Source organism: Argiope bruennichi, chromosome 11, assembly GCF_947563725.1.
Source record: "Argiope bruennichi chromosome 11, qqArgBrue1.1, whole genome shotgun sequence".
Taxonomy (NCBI): Eukaryota; Metazoa; Arthropoda; class Arachnida; order Araneae; family Araneidae; genus Argiope; species Argiope bruennichi.
Genome location: NC_079161.1, coordinates 1,944,989 through 1,969,576, shown reverse-complemented (window position 1 = coordinate 1,969,576; position 24,588 = coordinate 1,944,989). Strand labels below are relative to the sequence as shown.

Sequence of the window (24,588 nt, the reverse complement as noted above, 5' to 3'; positions counted from 1 at the left end):
TTCTCGATTTCAGGGGTTTCATTTTTATGTAATTTACTGCGGTTACAACCGTATTTAACACAATATTCGGACCAGGACTCATTTCTTTCGAAGCCAAAACTTCTCTGTGAATCATGTAATGTGTCTAGACGCACTGAGACGATTTTTGTTTTACAAGTGCTTGTATACCTTGGAATCTTCCGGATATTGAACCGGATTTTAATTTTAATTCGAAGAATTCTCTGGGTTTGTTGACGTACTCACTATGAAGGGTTTCCAAATGTCGTTTAAGTTTATTAGGTTTCATGCTTTCTGTAGCCAACATTTTTGAGCAAATGATACACGGGGCACCTTTCTTCTTCATTTACTTCAGTACTGGTAAACCCAAAATTTAAGCATTCTTGAGAATATTTTTTTGATTTTATTTTCGGAACCACGCTGGTCTGTGTACTTGTTCTTGACAATCGTCTAATGCTAGCTTACTTCCGCTTAAAAATTTATCCGTGAGTCTGAATATATAATGTGGTGAATTGCAATTAACACGAAAACATATATAACATAAACATTCACGATAGAATCGATAATGATGGAAAGATCGACTCGAATGAGACTAGGAAATTTGAGTTATCGAACATTTTCCTTCTTCCTATGAGAAAATATTTGCTCAATGCATGCTGAAGACGGTGTAAAGTCTCGATCCAATAACAGGTAGCGTTATGATCAAATTCTTTATTTACAGCTTTATTACATAAAGACAACTCTTTCTCATCTAGGTTAAATGAATGATGCTATTTATAGCACGAAATTTAAACAAGAATAGTTCCTCGAACAAATTTGGAGAAAACGCCTTCACAAGAACAGCTAACAGGCGGTTGGCGTCTCAGGCTACTGCAGGGTTAGCTCTAGGAATCCACCGAATTTCCTTCGGGTTGAATTTTTCTCAGAAGTCCACTTCATACCAAGCTCCTCTCTCTCCCTTCTTCCGAAAAATCTCACCTTTTATCTTTCTCTCAGACTCCACCTTTCCTGTCCACTCCCTGTTACCCAATCACCATTCAGAACAACCTGAATCGTCTCTGGTCGCCCGTGGGAAATGTCCATTGATGATCCACCCTCCACAATGGGAAAAATGAAGGACATCTGGACATCTGGAGTGTTTGACACTCTCGCCTTTCGAAGACACGATTTATTTCCCTGGGAAACGCACGTGTGGTTCCTTATCTGGATTAGCACTAATTGGCCAGACGACCGTACCTAAAAGGAGGGTCTTCCATTTGGCAATCTGGAGGCACTTAACACTGTGGGAGTTTCGTTGATGAAGAATGGCCCGGAATGTAAATTATCGAGTGTGGGAAAAAGGAATGTCACAGTGGTCACCCAGGGGAGAAGCTGAAGAACACGGCATCGGTCGTGTGGATTCCCTTCCACATATTACTTATTTCTTTCTCTTTTGTTTAGTCATGCTTCTGCTTTATTTCTTTTATCATTCGGAAAAATGTATTCCTAGTTTCTAAATTTAGCTCACCCAGTCTAGGTTAATTTTCATTAACTAATTTTTCTACTTTCATATTCTTTTGACGTTATTTTTCTGTTTCGCTTTCATTTCAAATATAATATTTAAATTTTACCCATTTTCATACGTTTCATCTGTTCACCGCTCGCTTCGCAAAATGCCAGATGTGGTTTCTCGCCAACGTTGTCTCGCTTTTACTCTTGTTTTGGCAGTTAGTTAAAAATAATTTAAAAACAGAATTCAAAATACCCAATATATATTACTGTTGTATACATTTTATTGTAATCGGGGAGGCGCGATGAAAATTATGATTGAAAACTGGGCCACGAATACTGAAAGGTTGAGAAACGCTGCGTTACGTTAATAAAATACATTGTATTGAGAAAATTAATGTTTTTTTTTTCTTTTATCGGCGATCATCGTCTACAGCGCTCCATTCCTCTTTCTGTCATAAATCGCATCCCCACATTTACAATATATTCGTTATTTTTTAATTAACTACGAAAATATTCACTAGAAATAATTTATATGGCAGAACAACATTTGCCGGATCAGCTAGTTATAAGTATAGATATAGATGGATGAATTTCCATTACTTTAAAAATTAATTCACAATTCAGTCTTTTTTAGTTGATTTGGCCATGTAAAATTAACATGTATCAATTTTTATGACGAATAAAATACGTTTTTAACCTTTTTTTTCAAAAATTTTAACCCATTTTTTTTAATTTCCATATTTTAAAGACATTTTAAGCGATGAAATTATTGGTATTTTTAAAAAGATGGACTTTTATTTTCAGGCGGAAATAATTGTTAATTGGGTAGAAGATTTATTAAGTTTACTTACTGTAAGCTATCGTAAGACATTCTTTCTATTATGCAACGGCTGATATAATCAAGATTAATAAATGTAAACGAATTCAGCGAGGCACATTTTCATGTCGAAGTAAGGGTTCGGGAACAATGTTTTTTTATAAACGCAATTGCAAAAAGGAGATTATTTTATAACTCTGAGGGAATCCTTCTAAAGATATTTTTAAAATACTCTCCACATAATTAAAGAAATTTATGAATTAACATTTAGCCACTGAATATATAAATAATAGATGTTAATTAATTTTCATATTTTAGCCTTATCCAATTTACTGAATGGCCAGAAATGATTTGGATCGCTATTTCAGTTGCTTGCAAACGATGAGTGTGGGTAAACTACAGTTACTCTGCCCGGCAGTGTGGGTCCAACAGTTACTCTGTCCTGCAATCTAATTTTATGTCGTTTGAATGGGAAAAAAAAGCATTCATTTTTTTAAAGTAAGTAGAATTCATATGAAATAAAAATCATCTAATCTGAAAATAAATTTAACTAACTGCGATATTACAATGACCTTTAAACCTCGTGCAGATCTATAAATATAAATAAATTTAATATACGGGATGTTGCTGAATTCGACCGACAAATTCAGAGGGTTGATAGTAGGCATCAGGAGGATAAAGAATCACCATACAACATGGGGTCCCAGACGACGTTTAATTGGTGAAAATTGCAAAAATCTAGAGAGTCAGAGAAAATTAATTAAAAAATAACAAATGGTATTTCAATTATGATTTTTTTTTAAGTGAAAGCACATTATTCTTAAAAGTTTTCTTCTCATGCTCGTAGCTTAAAACCCATATTTGCAAAAATATTAAAACTTGAAGAAAAATAAAAGCTTGAAAATGTAAGGAATTTTATATTCTATAATTTGATATACGTGTGTAGTATGAGAACTGGGGAGTTTTAAAAATATTCAAGAAAAACTAAAATCGGAACCAGAAAACATAGCTGCAGAGCACATAGTACCGTTGCTGCAGAGAGCAAAAGACAAATTCAGAGCAAGGATAATATGCATTGAGAAGATGTAAAATTATCAGAAAGCATAGGATCGCAGGTAACGTTTTTCAATGAAAATCGCAAATCTGGTGGAGGATGCTTGATGCCACACAGGAAGATGCACACTTTTCTGCTAGAGTTTTATTCTCAGATGATGCCTGCTTTACGAGATAAGGTGTCTTCAACACGCACAATGCGAATATTTGGTCATTCGAAAATCCCCACATCACTATCTCGTCGGACGTACAACACAAGTTTGATATTAACACCTGGGCAGAGTCATCTATTTCGACCGTATCTTTTGCTCGAGCGCCTCAGCGGCACGAAGAACCTTGTTTTCTTCCAGCACGTTCCTCTTAATTTACTACAGGGTATATCGACAATTGTACGCCAGAAAATGTGGTTAATGCATGATGTCTCACCAGCACATTTTAATTACATTCGTGAAATCTGACTTGCAGTTTGTGAATGAAGTATAACGATCATCAATTCTGCAATGCTCATTAATGAATGCTTGCTCGCAGCTTTTATTTTTTCTCGAACGCATGAAAAATTTACATACGAGAAGGCTTCTTCTCGATTACCTTGTATATACAAATAATTTTTTTTAAATTTTTCTAGCTGGCGAAAAAAATTTTGAAATTCGAACTATTTTGAAGTGGGGGGAAAAACACCTCGTTATACAATAATCACGTGATCATTCCAAACCAGTTTAAACTCATTTTTACAAAAATGAAAATTTCTGGCATTGCTATAAAGTTTTGGAGCTCGAACGATTTTGAGAAAAATAAAAAACACATCGTTTTCTAAATAACGACGCTTGGGAAATGTGAAACTGGTTTTCACAAAAAAAATATTCTGGTCTGGAGAAAAGAATTGTAGAGCTCCATCGATTTCGAGACGGTCAAAAAACATAGCTTTTCTGAATGTTGGTGATGCGAAACATGAGTCATGTAAGAACGTGATGTTTTTCTGTCGTATTGACACCACGTGACTTTAAAAAAAATAATGTTCTTGCACGATAACTTGAAATTTCCGATTTCGATATTTTTATATGATGATGATGACTATTCATGTGTTTGAGCGGTACTAATTGAAATTCAGCTCACCAAATCATACTTATTATTCCAAGATATGCATGATAGATAAATATATTGCGATTAAGGGAAGGGAAAAGTTGATAATCCCGCATTTTCTAATGACTTGGAAAAACATAAATTCTATTCTTTTCCTTTCTTTTTTTTTTTTTTTTTTTATCTTAAGGGAATATCAAACATTTTTCTTGAGCCTGACTTAAAGACTAAAATCTCACCTTACAGGACACTCCTTCAATCCTCGAGCAGTTCAGAAGATCTCCAAATGTCAGTTCCGGACACAGCGATGGAACTGGAAGAGAGCACTTCGGCGACCACTTGCTGTTTACCAGACACAAGAGGACAAAACCATTACAATTGATTGCGCACTTGGTTCCAGACACCGAGCTACAGTTTCCAAAAACAAAAAAGAGACGAAGGATATCGGGACATATCGCTTTCATAGCCAGGTTGGCCCCCGGGATAGCGATGTGAATCTTTACACATGCCAAAGGGGAAGTCTGGGAAAACTCATTCGATTTACTGCAGCGAAGCAGTTCCAGGGCTCGACAGGGAGGCAAGGAGCTCCACTTTTTGGAATGCAGGCAGTTGACAGTCTCCTTCCAGACGACAGTGCCGTTCACCTCGCATATGACCTTACACCCTTTCTGGCGAGGGTGATTGCAGGTTCCGATAAGGTTCACGCCGTCTGGAAGATCGGAAGGACGGCAAAGGTAGGCACGTAATAATTGCACTGCAATTGAAAAGAATAAGAGTTTTTATGAAAAGCTTCTCACAGATAAGGTATGTCGCATTTTTAACATGAAAATGAATATTGCTGGACTATTTTTGTTTTTGCCAAAAGTGATCGGATCAGATGGTTTCTTCAATGAAAGAGTTTTTTCCTCCTCTCTCTGGACTCACAGGTATTTTTCTAATGATATGGATATGTTTTTATCCTTTTTTTTGTTATCCGATTCCCTGATTTTTTTTCTCTTTTTATTCATTTGAGGATTCCATTAAGTAATTATAAAGTGTCTCCATTTTATTTCTTTTCTTGTATTTTTTTGGATCTTGTTGAAGTTTGCCTTTTATATTCTGATGGTATTTGAAAGAACATCTTTATTCATGCTTGTATCTTCACAATATTATCGTTTTTTCCAATTCTGCTCAGGGCTTCGGAACCAGGGGATTTAAGGTTAAAGACTAGATTTCACCGAAGAACAGCCGTGTGACAGGGAATCCGTCGGGCCCTAACGTCCTCTTGCTAGCATGGGGCGGAAGTTTAGGCAGTGAGCACGAGCTTAGATGATGTCTTCGCTATCTGATCGCCGTTCAAAATTAAGATTTGCATCTCGAAATATCTCTAGTATTTCTTTAAAACGTGACATTAATATAACTAATACTGAAATTAAAATCCGACGGTACTAGTAAAGGCACAAAAAATTAGTTTTAGCACCTTACAATACATGGCGGCTGAAGATAGAGATAAATTTAATTATTAGTTTATTTTAATATTTTAAAAACGTATTTTTTTTCCTGGAATAATTGTGCATAAAAACTTATTCAACGATGCAAAAGTAAAACAGAAAATTGATGGAATTTAATTCAGGATACAATTCTTCTGTACTTTTTATATTACATACTCTTTAAATTCGCTTCTTTTGGTAACAATGTCTTTCAGATTCAATACATATTTGTAAAAAATCCTTGGTGCAGCCATTTTTGCAATTATTTTGCGAATGTAGAACATTGAGACCAATTATAAATATGATAAAGCTGCAATGTCGTGAGCAATTTGGACAAAAATTGATTTTTCTGAATATTTATTTACAGCAAATCATATATAATAAAGAAAACTTTATGAGAATGATTTAAATCTTGAATATTAACTTATTTACAAAATATATGGTTAAAAAAACCTTTTCAAAAAAAACGCATATTTGCAAAAATTTGTCACTACACAGCACTGGATGATTACTTTCAAACTCTGTCAAAATTTATTTTTATCTACGTTTATTTAAAAGAAGTTCTCTGGTGAAAACACTTCAAAATTTACAAATCTCAAAGTGAGAAATGCAACCTTCAAAGCCCATTGATTGGCGAGAATTCAAACTGATGAACATTTACAATTTTTACTCGAAAGAATTTGTTTCAACAAGAACTTTGGTTGGTATTCCTTCTACAGTGAGAATCATTGGTACAAAATCAAAATTCTGCTCCTCCCACGCAAGAACGATGGCTGAGTGTTTTAAAATATAAACGTTTCTTCTAGAGTAATTTTAAAAAAAATATATCATCATCTGTTACACCGAATTGTCCTCCTTTTTTTCTTTTCGATGTTTTCAGAAAAGGTGGACAGAATTTATTTTTTCTTCCATGCATGTCCATATCCATTGGCTGTGAATTTTTATAATTTTAGTTAAAGTGGCCGATTCTCGCAAGGATTCGAGTCTATATATTCTCTTGGCGGGTTGTGTTTCAGCCTCAGCAACTGATTAACGCCACCACATCACCAGAAAGTAAGAAGTTAAAGCAGAGCAAACTAGCTTCCTTTTAAGTAAAGAATAATTTTGCTTTCATCTTTGCAGTCTTTCACATTCCACCCAAAGTGTTATTTAGATAATGGAAACGACCAACTTGGTATTCATCAAATGAGTGGCAATTCAATACATATCTTTGAGTAAAAAAAAATGGGCATTACGCCATAAAAAGAGCGAGAGTGATTTCCCAAATTTTTTTCGAATATTCTCGAATAAAAATTTTATCTCCCTCCTCCCCACATAAAATTGTTGACTTTGGACAAGGCAGTGAATGTATTTCATGGTAATAGTGCACGATAGTTAAGAAATATTGATCTCTGCGGGAATTTAAGATAGTTGCTGAATATATAGTGTGAACCTTGGCAACTTTTTGGGAAGATTAATTCCTCGAATTTCACAATAGATGCCGTCGTTGCCTTTTGAATTATCTGGTTTTCATACTTGTGAAACAATAGGCCGACAAGGAGTCAAACGTTGGACAGGTTTGGTTGCAAATGCGATGTTACTTTAGATGTTAAATCTGTTTACTAAATTTTATTCATCTAGCTCTCTTTATTTTTTAGTTATCGTTTAATTTATATTCAAACAGCTGGACAGACAGAGTTCCTTTGAACTTATTTCGCTCAAAATTCGATAAAAATTTACAAATTTGGTATAAAATCCATGTATTAAATTTCAGTCTTGTTCAAAGCGGTTTTCTGTTACCTTTCTCTCAAACAGAAAAGCAGACAGACGGATAGACCAACAGAGAAAAGCAAATATAATGCCAAAAATGTCTTTTTCGAGCTCGGGGAGGTCTAAAATGCAGAGATTCATCAAAGTCCGAATTTTTTGACGATTTTTAAATACGAGAAAATAAAAATGTGCTGTTAAATATCAGACAACTATGCGCAGTTATTTTTATTATTATCTTTTTTTCTCTTGTCTGTGATGTGGCATGAATTGACTTCGTTGGCACGTATTCTATAAAAATACTAAACAACTTACTTGCACAGAATAAATACAATGTCTTAAAGAGCCAACCAATCAAACTTTGCTTTTTCTGCCCCTAAAAAGAAAATAAAAGAATTCGCATTTTATTTGTTCGGTTAATCACACAAAAACCCAAAGATTAGGGGCACGAAAAATAATGAATTAATCCCAATTTTGGCCATTTCCTTCTTGAGAAATTTAAGTAAAACCCGAATGTTAGCTGAAGGAAAACCGCTCGAAACATTATCAGTTGATTGTTATTGAATTTTTATATACAAGATATCCTAGAAAAAAATGTAATATGCTTTTATTTTCTTAAATATTGTACCTAGTCTTATAATTTCAATCGTAAAGTTTCAATTTAAACACTTCAGTTTCTATGGCTAGTAAAAAATTTGATTTTTATATGTCCCCCATAACGTAAAAGCAACAATTCGTAAAATGTTTATTCTACATTCATTTCTGCAAATACAAAGTCTGGCGTTTTTATCTACAGAACAGAGCGCCGTCTCATACCCCCGTATCCGTGACCATTCTGGTCACTGAACGGCTTGGTGGGCATGTTACGGGAATTTTATTTAATTAACAAAATATTTACAGTAGAAAAACGGACAAAAATAACTATTTACAGAATTTACAATAATATAAGAAATGATATGAAGATGAGACCGTTTACATAGTTTTTCAACTTAGAAATATAATTTGTAGTAATAAAATATAATGCTGAGAGATAAAATGTGTAAAAATATACATATATTCTGTGTTCACTTATTTTTTATAATATAGTAGATCAGGATGCAGTTAAAAAAATCAGATGGAAAATAATTTGAGAAATGGAAATGATGGAAATCTCTGTTTGATTGAAATGTGTGACAGGAGACTGCGGTGCTTGTTTTTTCCCTTAGTCTTTTTTGGTATGAGACTTGATGTTGAGAGCTATGGAGGCAAGAATATGTCTCTATTTTTACTTATAAATTTGATTATACTGTGGATTTTTTGCCTGGAAAGGAAGTTGCTGGCGACACTTTTCAGCTATTCCTGTTCATGGCTTGGTGATGGTTTTTTCATATGCCAAGAGATTGTAAGGATGCATTCCGTAGCATAATGAAGTGTGGTGCCTATCCCACCACAACTGCACTGGTCACTCTCAGACAGATTGCATATACATTGAACTTTTGAGGTAGGCAGGAAAAGGGCCGTGTTCTGAGAAGAAAATAATTTCCTCTCTGATCCAGTTAGTGGGATTGAGGTTGACTGAAGGCAGAATATTAAAAAATTTTCTGCCTGTGACAACATTGCTCCAATATCCTTGCCATTCCTCAAGCATGTATTTCCGGAGGAGGGCTTTTATATGGGGTTTAGGAAGCTTTGTTTGCATATAAAATTGCTCATTTTGCTTTGCGTCCTTTGCCAGTTGATCTGCTTTTTCATTGCCTATACGTTTTCATCTACAAAATTTGTAAAGATATGCTTATTTTTTATTTGGAGGAATGAATTAGAAATTTATATTAAAATAATTATTTCAGAAATACAAATTTATTCAATAAAGAATTCAATATCATCGTAACCTCAATTTTTTTTGCTAATCGTGCACAACATGATTCAATTTGATTATTCGAACAGTTTCAACAGCGAGTTTGATAGTTGAAGAAGAGTTGAGATAGTTGACTATCTGAACATTTAAGATATCTCAGAGATGTATTGGAATGCCAAGCAAGAAAATAAAATTATTTGCATTGTGCTCTTTCTAAACGAATGACATTTTCTATTGCAAAGAGTGTTTGGATATGTTGACGGTATATGTGGTTTGTAATTGTAATCTTAAATATATAAGGTCTAGTCGTAGTTCAGAAACAAGCGTCGTTTTCCGAATTCCCGGTATCCTTCTACGAAGTGGGTCTACAGAACGATTTAACGATTACAAACTGCAAGATCCTTATTTTGTTAGCGAGGAACGTGGAGGATCAAGAGGCATACATATGTAGAAATAACATGTTGGCTTAATTTTCAAATTACACTCATACTAGTGTACGAACAGTCAGTTCAAAACTCAGCATTCTAAAATTCGACATCGTAGAGATTATTTCAATGCAATAATTGATATTCATACAGTATTTGTTCAGTCCATGGGCTATTGCAGCAATTACATAAACAATTATGTGATAGACGTCCAAAATTTTACAATTACACTCTATTTTAAGTAAAATCAAATTCTTCTTTCGAAAAAATCATATTTGGACAGACAAATGTGATGATAATTTTCTATAAATGAATAGTGTAGCATTTTTTGAGACATTTCTGTTAGTTCCATTTTATGCAAAAGAGTGCTGAATTGTGGCCGATATATTCAGTCTGATTAGGATAATTTCTGAATACTCATGTTAAATTGGTGACACAGTACAATTGAATTGGCAGTACATGTTCTCGACTTTTGCTGTCAAATTCAAAAAGACAAATTACTTTATAGTCAATGTTTGTCATTTTGAACAAGCTTTTAAGAGCTTCAATTAATGTATTACATGACTATTATACATTATTATTATTATTATTTTAAAATATAATAAAAATAAAATTGTGTGTGTGTGTGTGTGTGTGTGTGTATGTGTGTGTGTGTGTGTGTGTGTGTGTGTGTGTGTGTGTGTGTGTGTTCGTTTTTGACACTCTACAGGAAAGAGAGAGAGACCATTTCACCTAGAGTTTCGAAATTTGGTCCAAGTCTATTTTGGAAGATAGAAATGTGCAAATCGTAGCAATATCTTCGAAATTTTTATTAGAATGTTGATAAAGTAAAAAGTAAGCAAGATTTTGGTATTTTTTGGATGATAATTTTCAAAAATATATTGTTACATAAAATCAATATTTGTACCTGCAATTTCAAAAATTATAATTTTAAATATAATTATTTATTGTCCATTTGTTTCCTAATTTGAAATTTAAAAAAAATTACGCAAAATTTTCAATGGTTTTCATTGTTGATGTGAAATTAAGAACATTTATTTAATTCAAGGAATTATTCTAAATTTCAGAATAAGTTACTTAGAGTCAAATGTCCGGATAGCAGATTCTCCGAACCCATATTCTACTTACCTTTCTCAAATTCTCGCTATTCAAAAGGATAAAATGTTGATTAACCGATTTGAAGATTTAGGTTTGATTGTCAAAATAAATTATAAGTGGTACACGGAATATATGGAATAAACAAATGTTGAACAAAGTAACAAATTTATTTTTCTCGTATTCTATTAGGTAATTGAATTTATTATCTAGAAAATATGTTGTACAATGTCGAAAGAGTAAGTTGTATGATGAAGGAACTATAGGACCGTAACCCGACATTCCATAATGTAACAAATGTCTTATATCTAGCATTGCTTCATTATTGTAATTAATCATCACACAATATCGTTTCTTCATTTTTATGATATTGTACAATGCACTGTGCTACTCGAGTTACAAGGGAAGCATAAACAACACTTTGGGAGAAATGGCAGATCTTATGAATTACTATCCTCCCTGATATTAATAAGGGTCGGGATCCTGATCCCCTCCTCTATACATTTGCTTCTGAAATGATGAAACAGAATCATTTTCACCAAATGCCAGGCGGGAAATCGGATAATGCAAGTGAAAACGGGAAACGGAAGAGAGCGAAACAATCACGTGATGAGGTCGGCGGGCATTAATGAATTGCTGGTGGAAAAAATCGCAGTTTGTTATTAAGGAAAAGTCTGCAGAGGAGTTCTAATTATAGTTCAGAGAATGGAATTAGCCTAATCGTTAGATCTTGTAAAAGATTTTTGACTTCTTGTAGTAACTCCATCATGTTCATGGCATTTCCCAGGAGGAATTCGTTACTCCTAGGAGTGGAATCTGAGAAATCTTTCGCTTTGCTTAACAATTTCTTCGGTGGTTTGAGTTGATTTTTGTTCATCTTCAGGGAATGATTTTTGAATAATGGCAGAAAAGTTTTTCTTTTCCTTTTCGAATTTATTAATTAACTTTGAGAATTCGGGGCGTCCTAATATAGAGCTGAGGAAAGTTTTTCACATTTGGTACAAAGTTCTGTACGTTTTCTGAAGAGAAAGAAAGAAGAGGGGCTTATAACTTTGAATCACGTAACTCTATACAGATTTCGCATCGAATTTGTAATTTACAGCCAAATCTGTAATTTACAAATACTCAAACTTCTGGTATGAAGAATACTATGTATGATGCAGGTTTAGTATGCTTTTCATGTTTTGTGATCATAAAGTGTATTGCTTAGATTACACATATCTAGAATGAAAAAGGTCTTAAAAATCTTAAATATTTTCTGTAATTTCTTTAGATATCAATTATTAAAAAAAATTTGTCATTACTTATAATTTGAATGTAAATTTCTTTGAATCTATGCGTCATTATACTTACAACTTTCGCATTTAGATATCTAAACCTGGCATGCACACACACACACACACACACAAAAAAAAAAAAAAAAAAAAAAAAAAAAAAAATCTTAGTCTTTATAATAACAGCACAATGTTAATCATATGAACTTTTGGAGTACAATAATATATTATAAACTATGTTTTTCTCTTTAAATAAAATCTATCCAAAGAAAAATAAACTATTCTTTATTTAAGATTTTCCTTGAAACTGCAAACTGTTTACTAAACACATTAGTAAAACCTAAGAAGACAAAATAAAATCAGATCACCAATTTGTTGGCGCATCTTTCCTTCTCACTTCATCATACCTCTTTTACTTACTTCGATATTCACTCTTGAAAGCCTTTCTTAGCTGGAGTTGCAGATGCGCATATAATATTGGACTTTGGATAGTAATGCTTTTTACTTTTAATTGCATCGCAAGTAAGAGAAATTGCTCCTTGATAAATAAAAAAGGGGAAAGCAATTTTCTTATTTTTCTGTTCTAAAATCCTCTTCTTAACAAAAATCTCGTTTGCCTTCATTTGAAGATTAGTGGAACGGAATTTTTCCAAAATAATAAATCAATAAAAAAAAATTCATTAAATAAAAAAAAATTTAAAAAATTACATATTTTCCGAAGATGGTTAGAAGTTTGTGTTTAATTGACAGTTCGGCTATGAAAAACCCCTATCTATGTCTATTCTTTATATTACTACCCTAGCCGCCTATGGCGACCAGCCGGTTCACCAGTCTTAATGGTCGTTAAAATTTTCAATCAGATATTTTATGTAACTTGTCTTTTAATATCCTCTTTATCAAAATATTTTTAAGCTTCAAATTTTGATAGTCATATAATTCACTCATACTATTATAAAAGCCTTAAGCTATAATGCACTATGTACCTCTCTTTCTATCAGCTCCCGTAAAATTTAAACTTTAAAATAAAGTGGAAATGATTAAACAACTATTAATATAAAAACATTTTTTTACTGAAACCAAGCCTTTTTTTTTTTTTTTTTTTTTTTTTTTTTAATATGAGTACTGAAAACAATATTATTCCGCATTCAAGTCTTATGTATGCTACAGAATAATTTTCATAATTTATGTAATATCTCATGAATTATTTAACAAAAATTTCACGGATTCATCATAATATTCAATTTTTAATTTTATTTTCAAAAGGATTTAAATGACATCAATGACAATATTTTATTTGGTTTCTGTCTATAAAAATACTTCAAAAAATTATGAAGTCTAAATTTTATACAGTATCTTGGTCCTAAGGTATCACATTCTGCTAAGCATTCTAGAAACTCCAACTTTTAAATAAATAAATGAACATTTCTATTTTCTGTGATCAAAACTGTCCAACTTAAGAAGTTTCAATAACAACAATTTTAGATCAATATACATTTTCATAATCTTAGGTGAATATGTCTAGAGAAAACATGAGCACTAATTGGTGTATCCTCTTTGAGACGGTCATAAAATGGTCTAAAAGTGAATAGTAATATTCAAATTTTCATAAATCAGTGAGTTTTTTTAAATTGATTCAGTTAATTAGAATGCAGGTCTTTTTAATTAAGATATTAGTGTTAAATACGATTAACAGAGCAGTTGATCTATATAAAAATTAAACATTCGTTATTTTTTAGAACATTTATTGACTCAAGCTACATAAAATATAATTATTTTCTTCGTTTAGACCATTTTAATACATGTATTGTTATTATTAATGGTTTACAAATTAAAGCCGTTGGACTCCAAATTGAAAGAATATACAATTAACAGCTTAATATATATTAAACCTTGTTTAATATATATTAAGCTGATTTATTGAATTAATATTGTAGGTGTAAAAGATCACAGAAAACTTTGTCTTGCAATTCAATTTTTTAGAAAATATTGTAATTCTTATTTATTTCATTTCATAAGACTCATGCTGAAAATTACGCTTTTCTAGGTTTGCAGTAATATTAAACTTAATTTTAATTTGAGCTTTTGTCAATGTGATGGCAAGTCGTTGATCAGTGCCTATGTTTTTCCTATGCACGCGTAACTTCCGTGCACGATAAATTTTATTTTTATTTTGTGCGAATTAAATTGTTGAAAAATATGATTAAATTATGTTTTTGAAGATTCATTAAAATTAGAAATTTAACTTACAAGTTAAAACATTAGTATCATTGAAAAGATTATTTTTTTTAACTTTAACTTGATGTAAAAATCATTTTTGCGCAATAATATTTTCGGAAGTTACAGCAAAAAACTCCGAAATTTCACTTAACTTTTAATTAATTGAAATTCTAATTAAAAATTCAAAAAAATAGTGCGAGGTACATATTTCCGACTTCCAAGGTATACATAAGCCAAATTTGGTAGCTGTAGGTCAAAGAGTTTGGTCTGTACAGGCCAATACATACATACACACATTGAGCTTTATTATAAGTATAGATTAGCAACGAATGCTTACATGCATTTGTTAAATTTTAAAGCATTGTACAGCCGCCAAACTTGAATTTTGTAAAGTGTTAACTCCCTAAATTTGACATCAGTTATAATATGATAAAAATAAAATGATTGATAATCATCTTAGCGAATGGGTACAGTTCGGTTTTAATTGCAACCAAAAAGCGCCAAGGAACAATTTCGCCAAATTATAAAAATATACTCAAAAAGCGAATGTCCACACGCTATATAGTTTAATGATTGAAATCGCCAAATTGGCGAACTTTTTGCATGATGCCTTTTGGTCACTGTTACAACCAACAAGTATCAGCGAATGATAGTTTTACAAATTTGACAACGAGATAGAATCACGTCCGGTTAAGATTAACGTACTCCTTGAATTTGTCACCAATACGGTAAAACAAGAGTAAGTGTAGCAATTCATCTGGTCCTTGAAACCACTACTGCACCTTCTGTCAATAAGGGAATAACAGTCTTTGTTGTTGTATGTCGCATGCTCTTTACATTCAAATTCTACATTATGCACGGTATTGTTCACTTTTCCGGCCATCTTGATTTTTCATTTTAGTAATTTGACATTGATGGCGTCCTTGGTAATGTGAATTAACACTTTGAGACATATTTCAATTCTGTGTTCTTAAATTTAATCCAAAATACTATATTTCAACTTGTAACTTGCAATAAAAAAAGACAATATGACAAAAATGATAAATACCAAAAAAATATCATTGAAAATAAAAAAAGTAATTAATGTTTTTGCCCATCAGACATTGCTTGGCAAGCTATTATAATTATGTATTATTAACATTCAAATGGATAAATTGGGACTTTTAGCGGGAAAGACTGCCATCCCTTACTACCACAGAAATTCGGCAGCTAAAATTGAGTCACGTGTAAAAAGAATACTGAAAAAACAGTAATCACTATGATAATCTTTAAAGAAGCATTAAAAAAAACAGAGAATATTTTCTGGGGTCTTACCTGAAGTTTCAGCCACATTAGTCTGGCAAATAAATGACATCAGTAAAAATAGGGAGACATTTTTTTGTTTATTTTATATTGCTGCCATTCATGTTAAAAAAATATAGCTGTTCAATTACATTAAAACATTTCATTCATATATTTGAAATGTGCATCTGTTGTTGTTGCTTATTCTCAAAAGATCTGACAGATGTCAGATCAGCTCTAGTAGGTTGTTGACCGCCAAAAAATCTATAATAATAAAGGGATAGGATGTTAAGTCTCCCTCAGAAAATCCGATGTAACCCATAATATTATCCGGTGAAGATGGATGGTCACAGCACTTTTTATAAGTAGGATGGATTTTCTATCACTTTCAAAGGAAAGACACTTAAGGTGGCCACTTTTTAGTCTAGCCAGAGCAATCTAGGAGTGCAATCACATTTGATTTCCAGCAGAGTGCCAGGGGATGGTCTCCGCGCCATTGGTGCGTAGGTGGAATACGCCATATTAAATTGTTTAGATCTTTCATTTGAGTATAGTTCTGGATAAGTAAGCTAAGAGCCAGTGGCTGTTTTATTCTCATTACCCTCTTTATCCAATCTATCAGCGACCTCATTACCACTAATGTTCACGTGTGGTGGGATCCATTGAACGTGGACTCAGTTGTAAGCGTTCTAATTTCTGAAGATTGGTTTCAGACGCACAGGAATAAATTCCATAATAACATATTCTAGGTCTTATTAGCAAAACATATGTGGTTCTAAGAGTGTTTACATCAGCTCCCCAATCTCTGCCAGCTAGATATTTGAGGATGTTTAGGCGCTTACGGACCTCCCAAACCAAATGGTCTATATGTCTGTTACTGTTGAATTCAGGATCAAGAATGAATCTTAGATACTTGGGATGTTTTCCGTATGTGAGAGGCTGGGCATCGAAATACAACTTTGGTTTATAATTATATAGTTGTTTATTAGTAGTTAAAAAATTCTCTATTGATTTATTTGCATTGAAAGTCAATTTGTGTTCTGTTGCAAATTCAGAGTGTGCAACCAAAGTTATGTAAAAGATCGCTTCAATGTTACTCACATCAGTGCTTGAATTCCAAAGAACAATATCGTTAGGAAAGATTTCAATATCAACAAGTTTGGGTTTCTTTTTTTCTACACCGTCCAAAAATAGGGAGGAAAAAATAGAACTTAAGACTGATCCCTGAGGTCTGATTCCTGTCTCAGTCTAAAAGGATCCAAAAATATCTTTTTGAATTCAACTCTAATGGATCTGTGATGCAGAAAATCAACTATCCAATCCAAAGCCGAGTCCCTAATATTGAAAGCGCAATGTTGTTTAAAGATAAGTTTGTTTCTCTAGACTTTATTAAAAGCCTTTGATAAGTAAAGCAAGATCGCCATAGTATGTCGAGTTGGTTCAAAATTTGTTTGAGTGTCCCTGATTTTTTGACAAAAATATAGGACTTGATCTGTGGTACTATGTCCTTTTCTAAAACCGTATTGTTCAGATGGTATTAAATGATTGAGATCCAGAAAGTAATGAAGTCTTGCAAGAAATATTTTTTCTATGAGTTTATAAGTCATACTGATTAGGGCTATAGGTCTAACTCTCAAGAGAGCTTGCTTCTTTGCCTGGTTTTCTGATAAGAATAACAGTGGATCTCTCTCCTTCTACAGAAAGTTGTCCACAGGTCCAAAAATAATTAATTATGCCCAAAAGTCTTTGCTTTCCAATTATGACAAGGTTTTCCAACATTTGGCCGTGTAATACATCACGGCCAGGAAACTTGGTCAAATCCAAGAAGGCCAGAGTCGAGAGTAATTCTTGTGGGAAATACCTCCGAGTGAGTTGGGAGAACTCAAAATCTGTATTGCGACAACCATTGATTATGTTCCTTGCCTTTTGCTTAATCATAAGAGAATAAGGTCTGTCATCATAAGAGAAGTTCAATCTGCTAGTTTCTTGATAAAATGAACCCAGAAAATTGGCTGCAGTCCTATCAACAGGGGAGAGTTTACCTTCAGAGTTCGTTAAAATGCTGCAAGTCTCAGATTATGGCTATTCTTTGTTTATGCTTTTGATGATTTTCCAAAGCTTAGAAACGGACACTTTAGCATCAGGTTTATTACATAGCTCTCTCCATTTAGTTTGCCTTAGAAGTGAGCAAGCAGTCTTGATTTTATCGTTTATTTTATTTATCTTGGCTCTAGAGCTATGATTATTATTGTTGTCGACAGATTCCTGCAACAGGAGTTTTCTCTCAGTTGAAAGTGATTCCAAAAGTGGGTAGTTATGAATGAAGAATGGCACATAGTGTTTTATGCTTCTCCTAGGAATAAATATCCTGGCATTATTTAGCATTATTTCTTTGAATTTTAGTAAGATTCTTTGATTATTTGAATGCGCTATTTTTCCTTATATATATTAAAATAGGTAGGTGGCAGTAGGCCCACCGCAGTCCATTTGCATAACTGATGGATGTTTTAACTGATAAGTGAAATGTCAAGCACCTCTGTGGTATTATAGCTATTGGATGCATGTGTAGGAGTACCGTCAATGAGAGCATAGTCATCTATTAAATGCAGCAATTTTTCTCCTCTGCCATTGCTTAAAGAGCAACCCCAAGAAGGATTTTGGCATTGAGATCGCCTAAAATGAGCGTGTTGTCTTTCAGAGCCAAATAAAGATTTAAGGTAGTCGAGATTGATTAGGGAATGGTATTAACTATATATATGAAATGGTTTACCTCTCCAGATGACAACTATGCCCTGTATCTCGAAGTCAGAACTAAGAGTTACAAAATCAGTGCTCTTGGAATTGATTCCTCTGATCAGAAACGCCAGAACCCCTCTTCTCCCGGAGGGTCTTTCAAGCCAGTAAATGTTGTATCTTTTAATTTTCAAGTTCGAAGTCATTTTTATCTTCGTTTCTTGGATTGCAATAACTTGTACATCATGGGTATTTACAGTATCGAACATTTGTTCGAGTCTAACTCTAGTAGCTACATTTCAGAGTTCATTTATGCTGCATTGTAGAATTTTCAGGGTTTTTAGTTTATAAGGAGACTGTAGATTACTTTTCGAACGGAGCCCTCTGCCTAAATTTCGAACGCGTGTCTAATTATTCTGCACTTCGGACGATGCAGCATCATTTTCAGTAAGCAATAAAACCATAAGGAGGAGGAAGTTAGCAGCTTCTGTTGGTCTAAAAGACAGGAACATTCTAGACAATGTCCAATGATAGAAGTATGTCTTTACTATTTTGCCTACAAGCCTTAGCTGAGCATAATGGAACGGCTTTCTCGCCTTGTGTGACCCTCCCTACCAGGAGATTACTTTCTCGACGTACTTCCCTCATTCCCCCCAAGTACACCACCTTGCCGGCTATGAGGCTATCTGCTGGACTTGAGGGGAAAATGTGCATCTTTAACTTCGAAATATTTGCAATTTTTCATCGAACTACCATCTGCTTCGCCTTTTACAAAATTCGTTAAATGCAAAAAGTTTTCAATACTCTAGAAAACTGGAATAGCTCTTTAAGTAATTTTTTGATCAGTGAGAAGTTCAAATAAGTAATTTTTTTAGTGAAAAGTTAGCAGTCTTTAATGCAATAAAAAAAATTTAACTTAAAAATTAAGAAGAAAAAAATAGAAAAGAGAGTGGCTTTCTTCGAATTGTTTGCATACTTAAAATGGCAAAATAATATAATGTCTTTCGTGCTTCGTACAGAGAAAAGAAATAAGCAGAATAAATGTCTTCTCTTTGACCATCTGGGTAGGAAATTTGATACTGAGTTACAATTTGGGTGAAAATTAACGCACTAAATTTCATTTATCTTCATTACTCAAAATAATTGGGTTATCAACAAGGATAAACAAAACGAAGCACAGTCAAGATTGGAGACTGGATCAAGACAGACTGAATTTAGTCCAGTATTCGATGTACATTTACTATTCTAATCATAAATTATTTCCATTTCTTTGCGTTTTTCAGTTATGATTTCAATGATCAGGTAGGGTTAAAGGGTTTCGTCCAAAATATGAGAGATCTACAATTGCAGTAGAAAGACTACAAGCTCAATTTTATCTGTCTAGTTCATTGTGCCATTATAGTTGGAAACAAGTCCAATAAAGGATTAATTCGAACTCAAGGGAATCTGAAACGTGACGTTTCAGTAAAATCCCCCGGTTGAATTTTTTGTTCATTGATTATCTTATTTTCTCTTCGAATATAGAAGGTAAAAAAAAATTCCAATGATTCGAATACTTACAAACTTGACCATTATTGGTAAAATTCAGCCTTCTTGACTTCACCGAATGAAACTTTCAATTCGAAATTGCACCAGTATCGATAGCCCTTTTCTTCCAACTAAACCTAAAACTCTTCTGGATGACGGCGGCGATGCACAACTCGTTAAGAATCGAGAAGGATTATATTGTGATGAATTTCATTATACCACAGCTAATGAACTTATCATTGAATTGAGTTGAGGTTAAATATTTCACTTCAGTAATGCAAAATCTACGAACAAAAGTTACAACCTTATGTCCATCTAAACAGGTGAGTGAATTCCGAGACACAAGTAGTGATCAAAAAGTATTTGGACTGCTGTCTCACCCTCACAGTTTAAAAGCGAGGAAAGAAACCACTTGACAGATATTGATCTTGTGTACCTTTCTATATGTGCCGAGAATTGCAAAGTCATAGTTTCAGCCATTTTTGTTCAGAAGAAATTTAAAAATATGTGTACCATATGTTCAGCAGAATTTGGTCAAAGACCTGTAGTGAGACTTATTCAGAGGTGAAGTTTATGGAAAAAATCTTATGAGGTGCACACAATGGTGTAATGAAGATAAGTGAAACCAGAGCACAATATAATTATTTCGCAACCTGCTAAATGATATGCAAGGTCGTTCCAGATTATATTCGAGTGACCCTGTTCCCACAGGAAGGTCAGATGTGTGGCGCAGCTTAGCCAGATATGGCTCTTGTGCCAGTAAAATTCAAATTCCCACAGGAAGGATATTTTTTGGTTTAGTTTGGTGAAGATGGAGCAGATTTTTATCTTGAATTTTAAAATCCGTAAGGAAAATTTTGAAGCGATTGGAGTGAGTCAATGGGATTTCAGGAAAGGTGATAATTTGGCTAAAAGATACATTTAAAAAAATAAACAAAATGGGTTTTTTGTCTTTGGTACTTAATTGGATTTTCCGATTATTATAGGAGTGCTTTGTTAGAAATGGGGAATGTAAGACATTAGCTGTTTTCTTAATGAAGAATTAGGAAATCAGCTGCTTAATTTTTTCTGAAAGAATTTCCTGTGAAGAACTTTACAGTATTCAGGTTCCCTTTTGGAAGACCTAGAACAATTCTCAGATCTATTATTTGAATAGTGTTGAATGCTTTAAATTAAGTCTTAGAAAACTAGTTGATTACGGTTCCAACCATTGTAAAATATGCTAAAAATATTGTTATTATGCTTTATTTCTGGGGCAATGGTTTTTCTATGCAAATATCTTGACACTGTTTATCTTTTTAAGTGCATTATTTCTGAGTTTTTTCAGGATTACTAAGTGTTTATTTTTTTTTAGAAAAATATATACCAAGAAACTTAATCTCTTCATTAAATTTTAAAGGGTGCCTCACAAAAGAAACACGTGGATACGTTGAGATTTTTTTCTTGGACAACTCAGCTATTGCACTTTTCTCTGCCCCCTACAGTAATCCCTTGTAAATGTTTTCCAATGTGTTTTTAATTTTTTGATAATGATTTCCCAAAAACTATATAAAATATAGAAATGACTATAAAAAATAAAGAAATCATCCGCAAAGAGAATACATTGAACCCCGTCCTCTATGTTTCATGGAAGTTGTACATAAAGATGACGAGCAGAATGAGAGAAAGAACACTGCCTTGAAGTAAGCCTCTGTTCAGTGCTTTGATACTAAAAAGAGAGTACTTCAAACGAATCTGGAAAGTTTTGGGTTGATGGAAGACACTTTGGACAACCAATTTGCCATATTGCCTGTTGTATCAAGTTAAAAATAAGGCAGTCAATATTGACTGAATTATATGCACTTTTGATATCAAGATTTAAACCAAAGAAAAAAATTTTGCCGTTCATAAGTTTCTCTGATTTTTGTCTCAATATTATAAATTGAAAATTGGTTATCTCTAAAGGATGTTAAATTAGGTAGGTTATTGTAAAGCTTTTTGTTAGAAATTATGTAATAAGTAATGCATTGAGTGAGGATACGTCAAACACTTTGCAAAAAAACTGTGGTTAAGGCGATTGGCCGAGGGGGAAAAGTTTTATTCTTGTTTGGTTTCGGAATGTTTACAGAGTGTTTTCATTCTTTGTGGATGTAAGTTGAATCAAAATGCTGTTGAAATAATTTGAAGTTGATCGCCATTCAGAGGTTTTATTCAGTTGTCTGAGATGTTATCAAATCCAGGATTAGAATTTTTTTAATTATAGATTGCTTTTTTAAGTCCCTAAATTCCTAATTTGCTGTTAAGAAAGGAATTTATTTCATAGAAATCCAAAGTTATGGATTCAATAACTGTATTTTCATTAGAAAAGTTATTTGCAAATACTAATTTACTTTATAATGCTGTGTTTAAAGTTCGGATTTGTGTGATTCGAAAGCTTATTTAGGATTTTAAAAAACATATTTGGATTAGGTGATAAAGTGCAAATTTTTTTCAAATAATCTCTTTTCGCCATTTTAACGTAAAAAAGGCACCGACCTGCAAATTTTTTGTATTTTATCCAATCTGTCGCGAAAATGTTTCTGATTGCTTTTTTTTTTCTGTCACGAAATTACTTACCTAGCTTTTCATAATTATGACAAGAAATATTCCATCAAGGAGGACGACGGCAGTTTATTTGAAGCATACCAGATTATCATCTTAGTTGCATTCACCATAATTCTTTCTATGGAACATTCGCTAACATTATAAAAAATTCCATGTGTTTGTCGCATATTCATCTATCAATTAATTGTTTTTAAATTGCGACATGCAGTTTCTATTATCGATCAGGAGGCACCTATAGGGCTGTGATTTATATTGAAAGCTGAATGCATTACATGGCAAGATATCAGATGATTATGAATATCAGATGAGCAAACAGTAAGATCTAAGAATGATTGAATTCTTAGAGGACTGTATTTGGGAATAATTACATTAAAAATTACATAGTTAAGGATAAGAGCTGATGAACGGGATGTTCCCCAAAGAGTGTGGTGCAAATTAAAATTGCCAAAGATGAAAGTAGGCAGGGACTACTTTCAATTACTAATCAAAGAAGTGTTTTGTTTTATCAATATCAAAAGCTTATGGAGCATATGAATTAATAATGTTGAATTTGGTGTCCTGGAACTGCACTTCGACTGCTAAAATTTCAAAATTCAAGTCTTCTCTAATATTGTTGGAAATTATTCTGCGGAACAGGTTGCCAGGGAAACAAACTAGAAGACCACCACCCGGTTTATTTTGTCTGTGTGTAGGGGAAAAAAATTCTGTTCTAAAAAGAACAAAATTTTTTGTTTTGAAAAGAAACGTCTCTTGAAAAACCCAAAAGAGAGTGGTAGAAAAGGAATTCTGGGCCAGACTTTTTTTCCTTTAATTCCCATACAATTCCATTGTAGCAAGGTCATAAAAAGAGACAGTTAAAAATTTAATAGAAATTAAACCAGGCTTCAAACTTTGAAAAAGTCAAAAGCAAGAGGGATTTAAAACTCAGGATGCTCGTTAATTCGAAACCGAAATTAAAAAGAAGGGAAAACAATTCCCCCATTTAGGAAAACAAGAAGCAAAAATACGAACAAAAAAGTAAGGATTGTAGCGTGTTTATTTTTTCGTGATTTTAGTGTGATTTTCAATGAATTTCTTTCCACTGTGAAATATTGATCATTCAAATTAATAAGCATACATCAATATATATATATATAAATTACGCCATATAAATTGATCATAGAAGAGAACTTTTCCGATTTCTAGAAGTGATGAATATCAAATTGATTTTTATTAATAATTTCAATTGCTAATACCTAATTATTTTAAGAACAATAAACTGGTGTATTGAAGAAAAGTATACGATTAATTCCAAATTGTTTCTAAAACGATTTTTACTCCAATAGAAAATGCTTGTTTTTCAGATAAATAATTCAAATACATATTCTATACATATATATATATATATATATATATATATATATATATATATATATATATATATATAAAATGTAAGTTTATAATTCTTGAAAGCAAAAGGCAGGTTTGAAGACATTGAAGAGACTTTCGATTTATTGACATCGTTTTATTTTATCCAGGAAAAGCATGCATTATTTACAAGCAGGAGCGAAGAATACACATAATGCAGAACAACGACACAGAGCGAAAAGAGAGAATGAAGGCCAACTGAAAATTTTATCCCTGATCTTATATAATATGGGATTTTCGCCACGTGTCGACCTTTGACAAGAGAAACGGAGGGATCATTTTCACTCGTCACGTGGAACTGATGGCGCATCATTTTTACAAAGCTTCAAAAGTGGAATGAGATCAGGAAACAAGAGAACACTTTAGAATGAGCCCAACATGGACCGAATCAGGCAAAAATTTAGGAAATTAATTTGGATTAAATAAAGTATTATATATATATATATATATATATATATATATATATATATATATATATATATATTATACTTTATTTAATCCAAATTAATATATTTAATGAAGCATTTTCTGTACTGTTTTCTGAGTTCATAAAAACCCATCC

At 32.8% G+C, this 24,588-nt stretch overlaps 1 protein-coding gene across 1 annotated transcript in view; it reads right to left on the bottom strand.

The window, feature by feature from the left end:
• LOC129957269 (sushi, von Willebrand factor type A, EGF and pentraxin domain-containing protein 1-like) overlaps positions 1–24,588 on the bottom strand; it is a 37,328-nt gene that overhangs the window by 9,789 nt on the left and 2,951 nt on the right. The window contains exons 2-3 of the mRNA XM_056069524.1: positions 7,966–8,026; positions 4,675–5,189 (exon numbers count right to left, since the gene is read on the bottom strand). Of these exons, the coding sequence (XP_055925499.1) occupies positions 4,675–5,189; positions 7,966–8,026 (576 nt within the window). The remainder of the gene's footprint in view (positions 1–4,674; positions 5,190–7,965; positions 8,027–24,588) is intronic.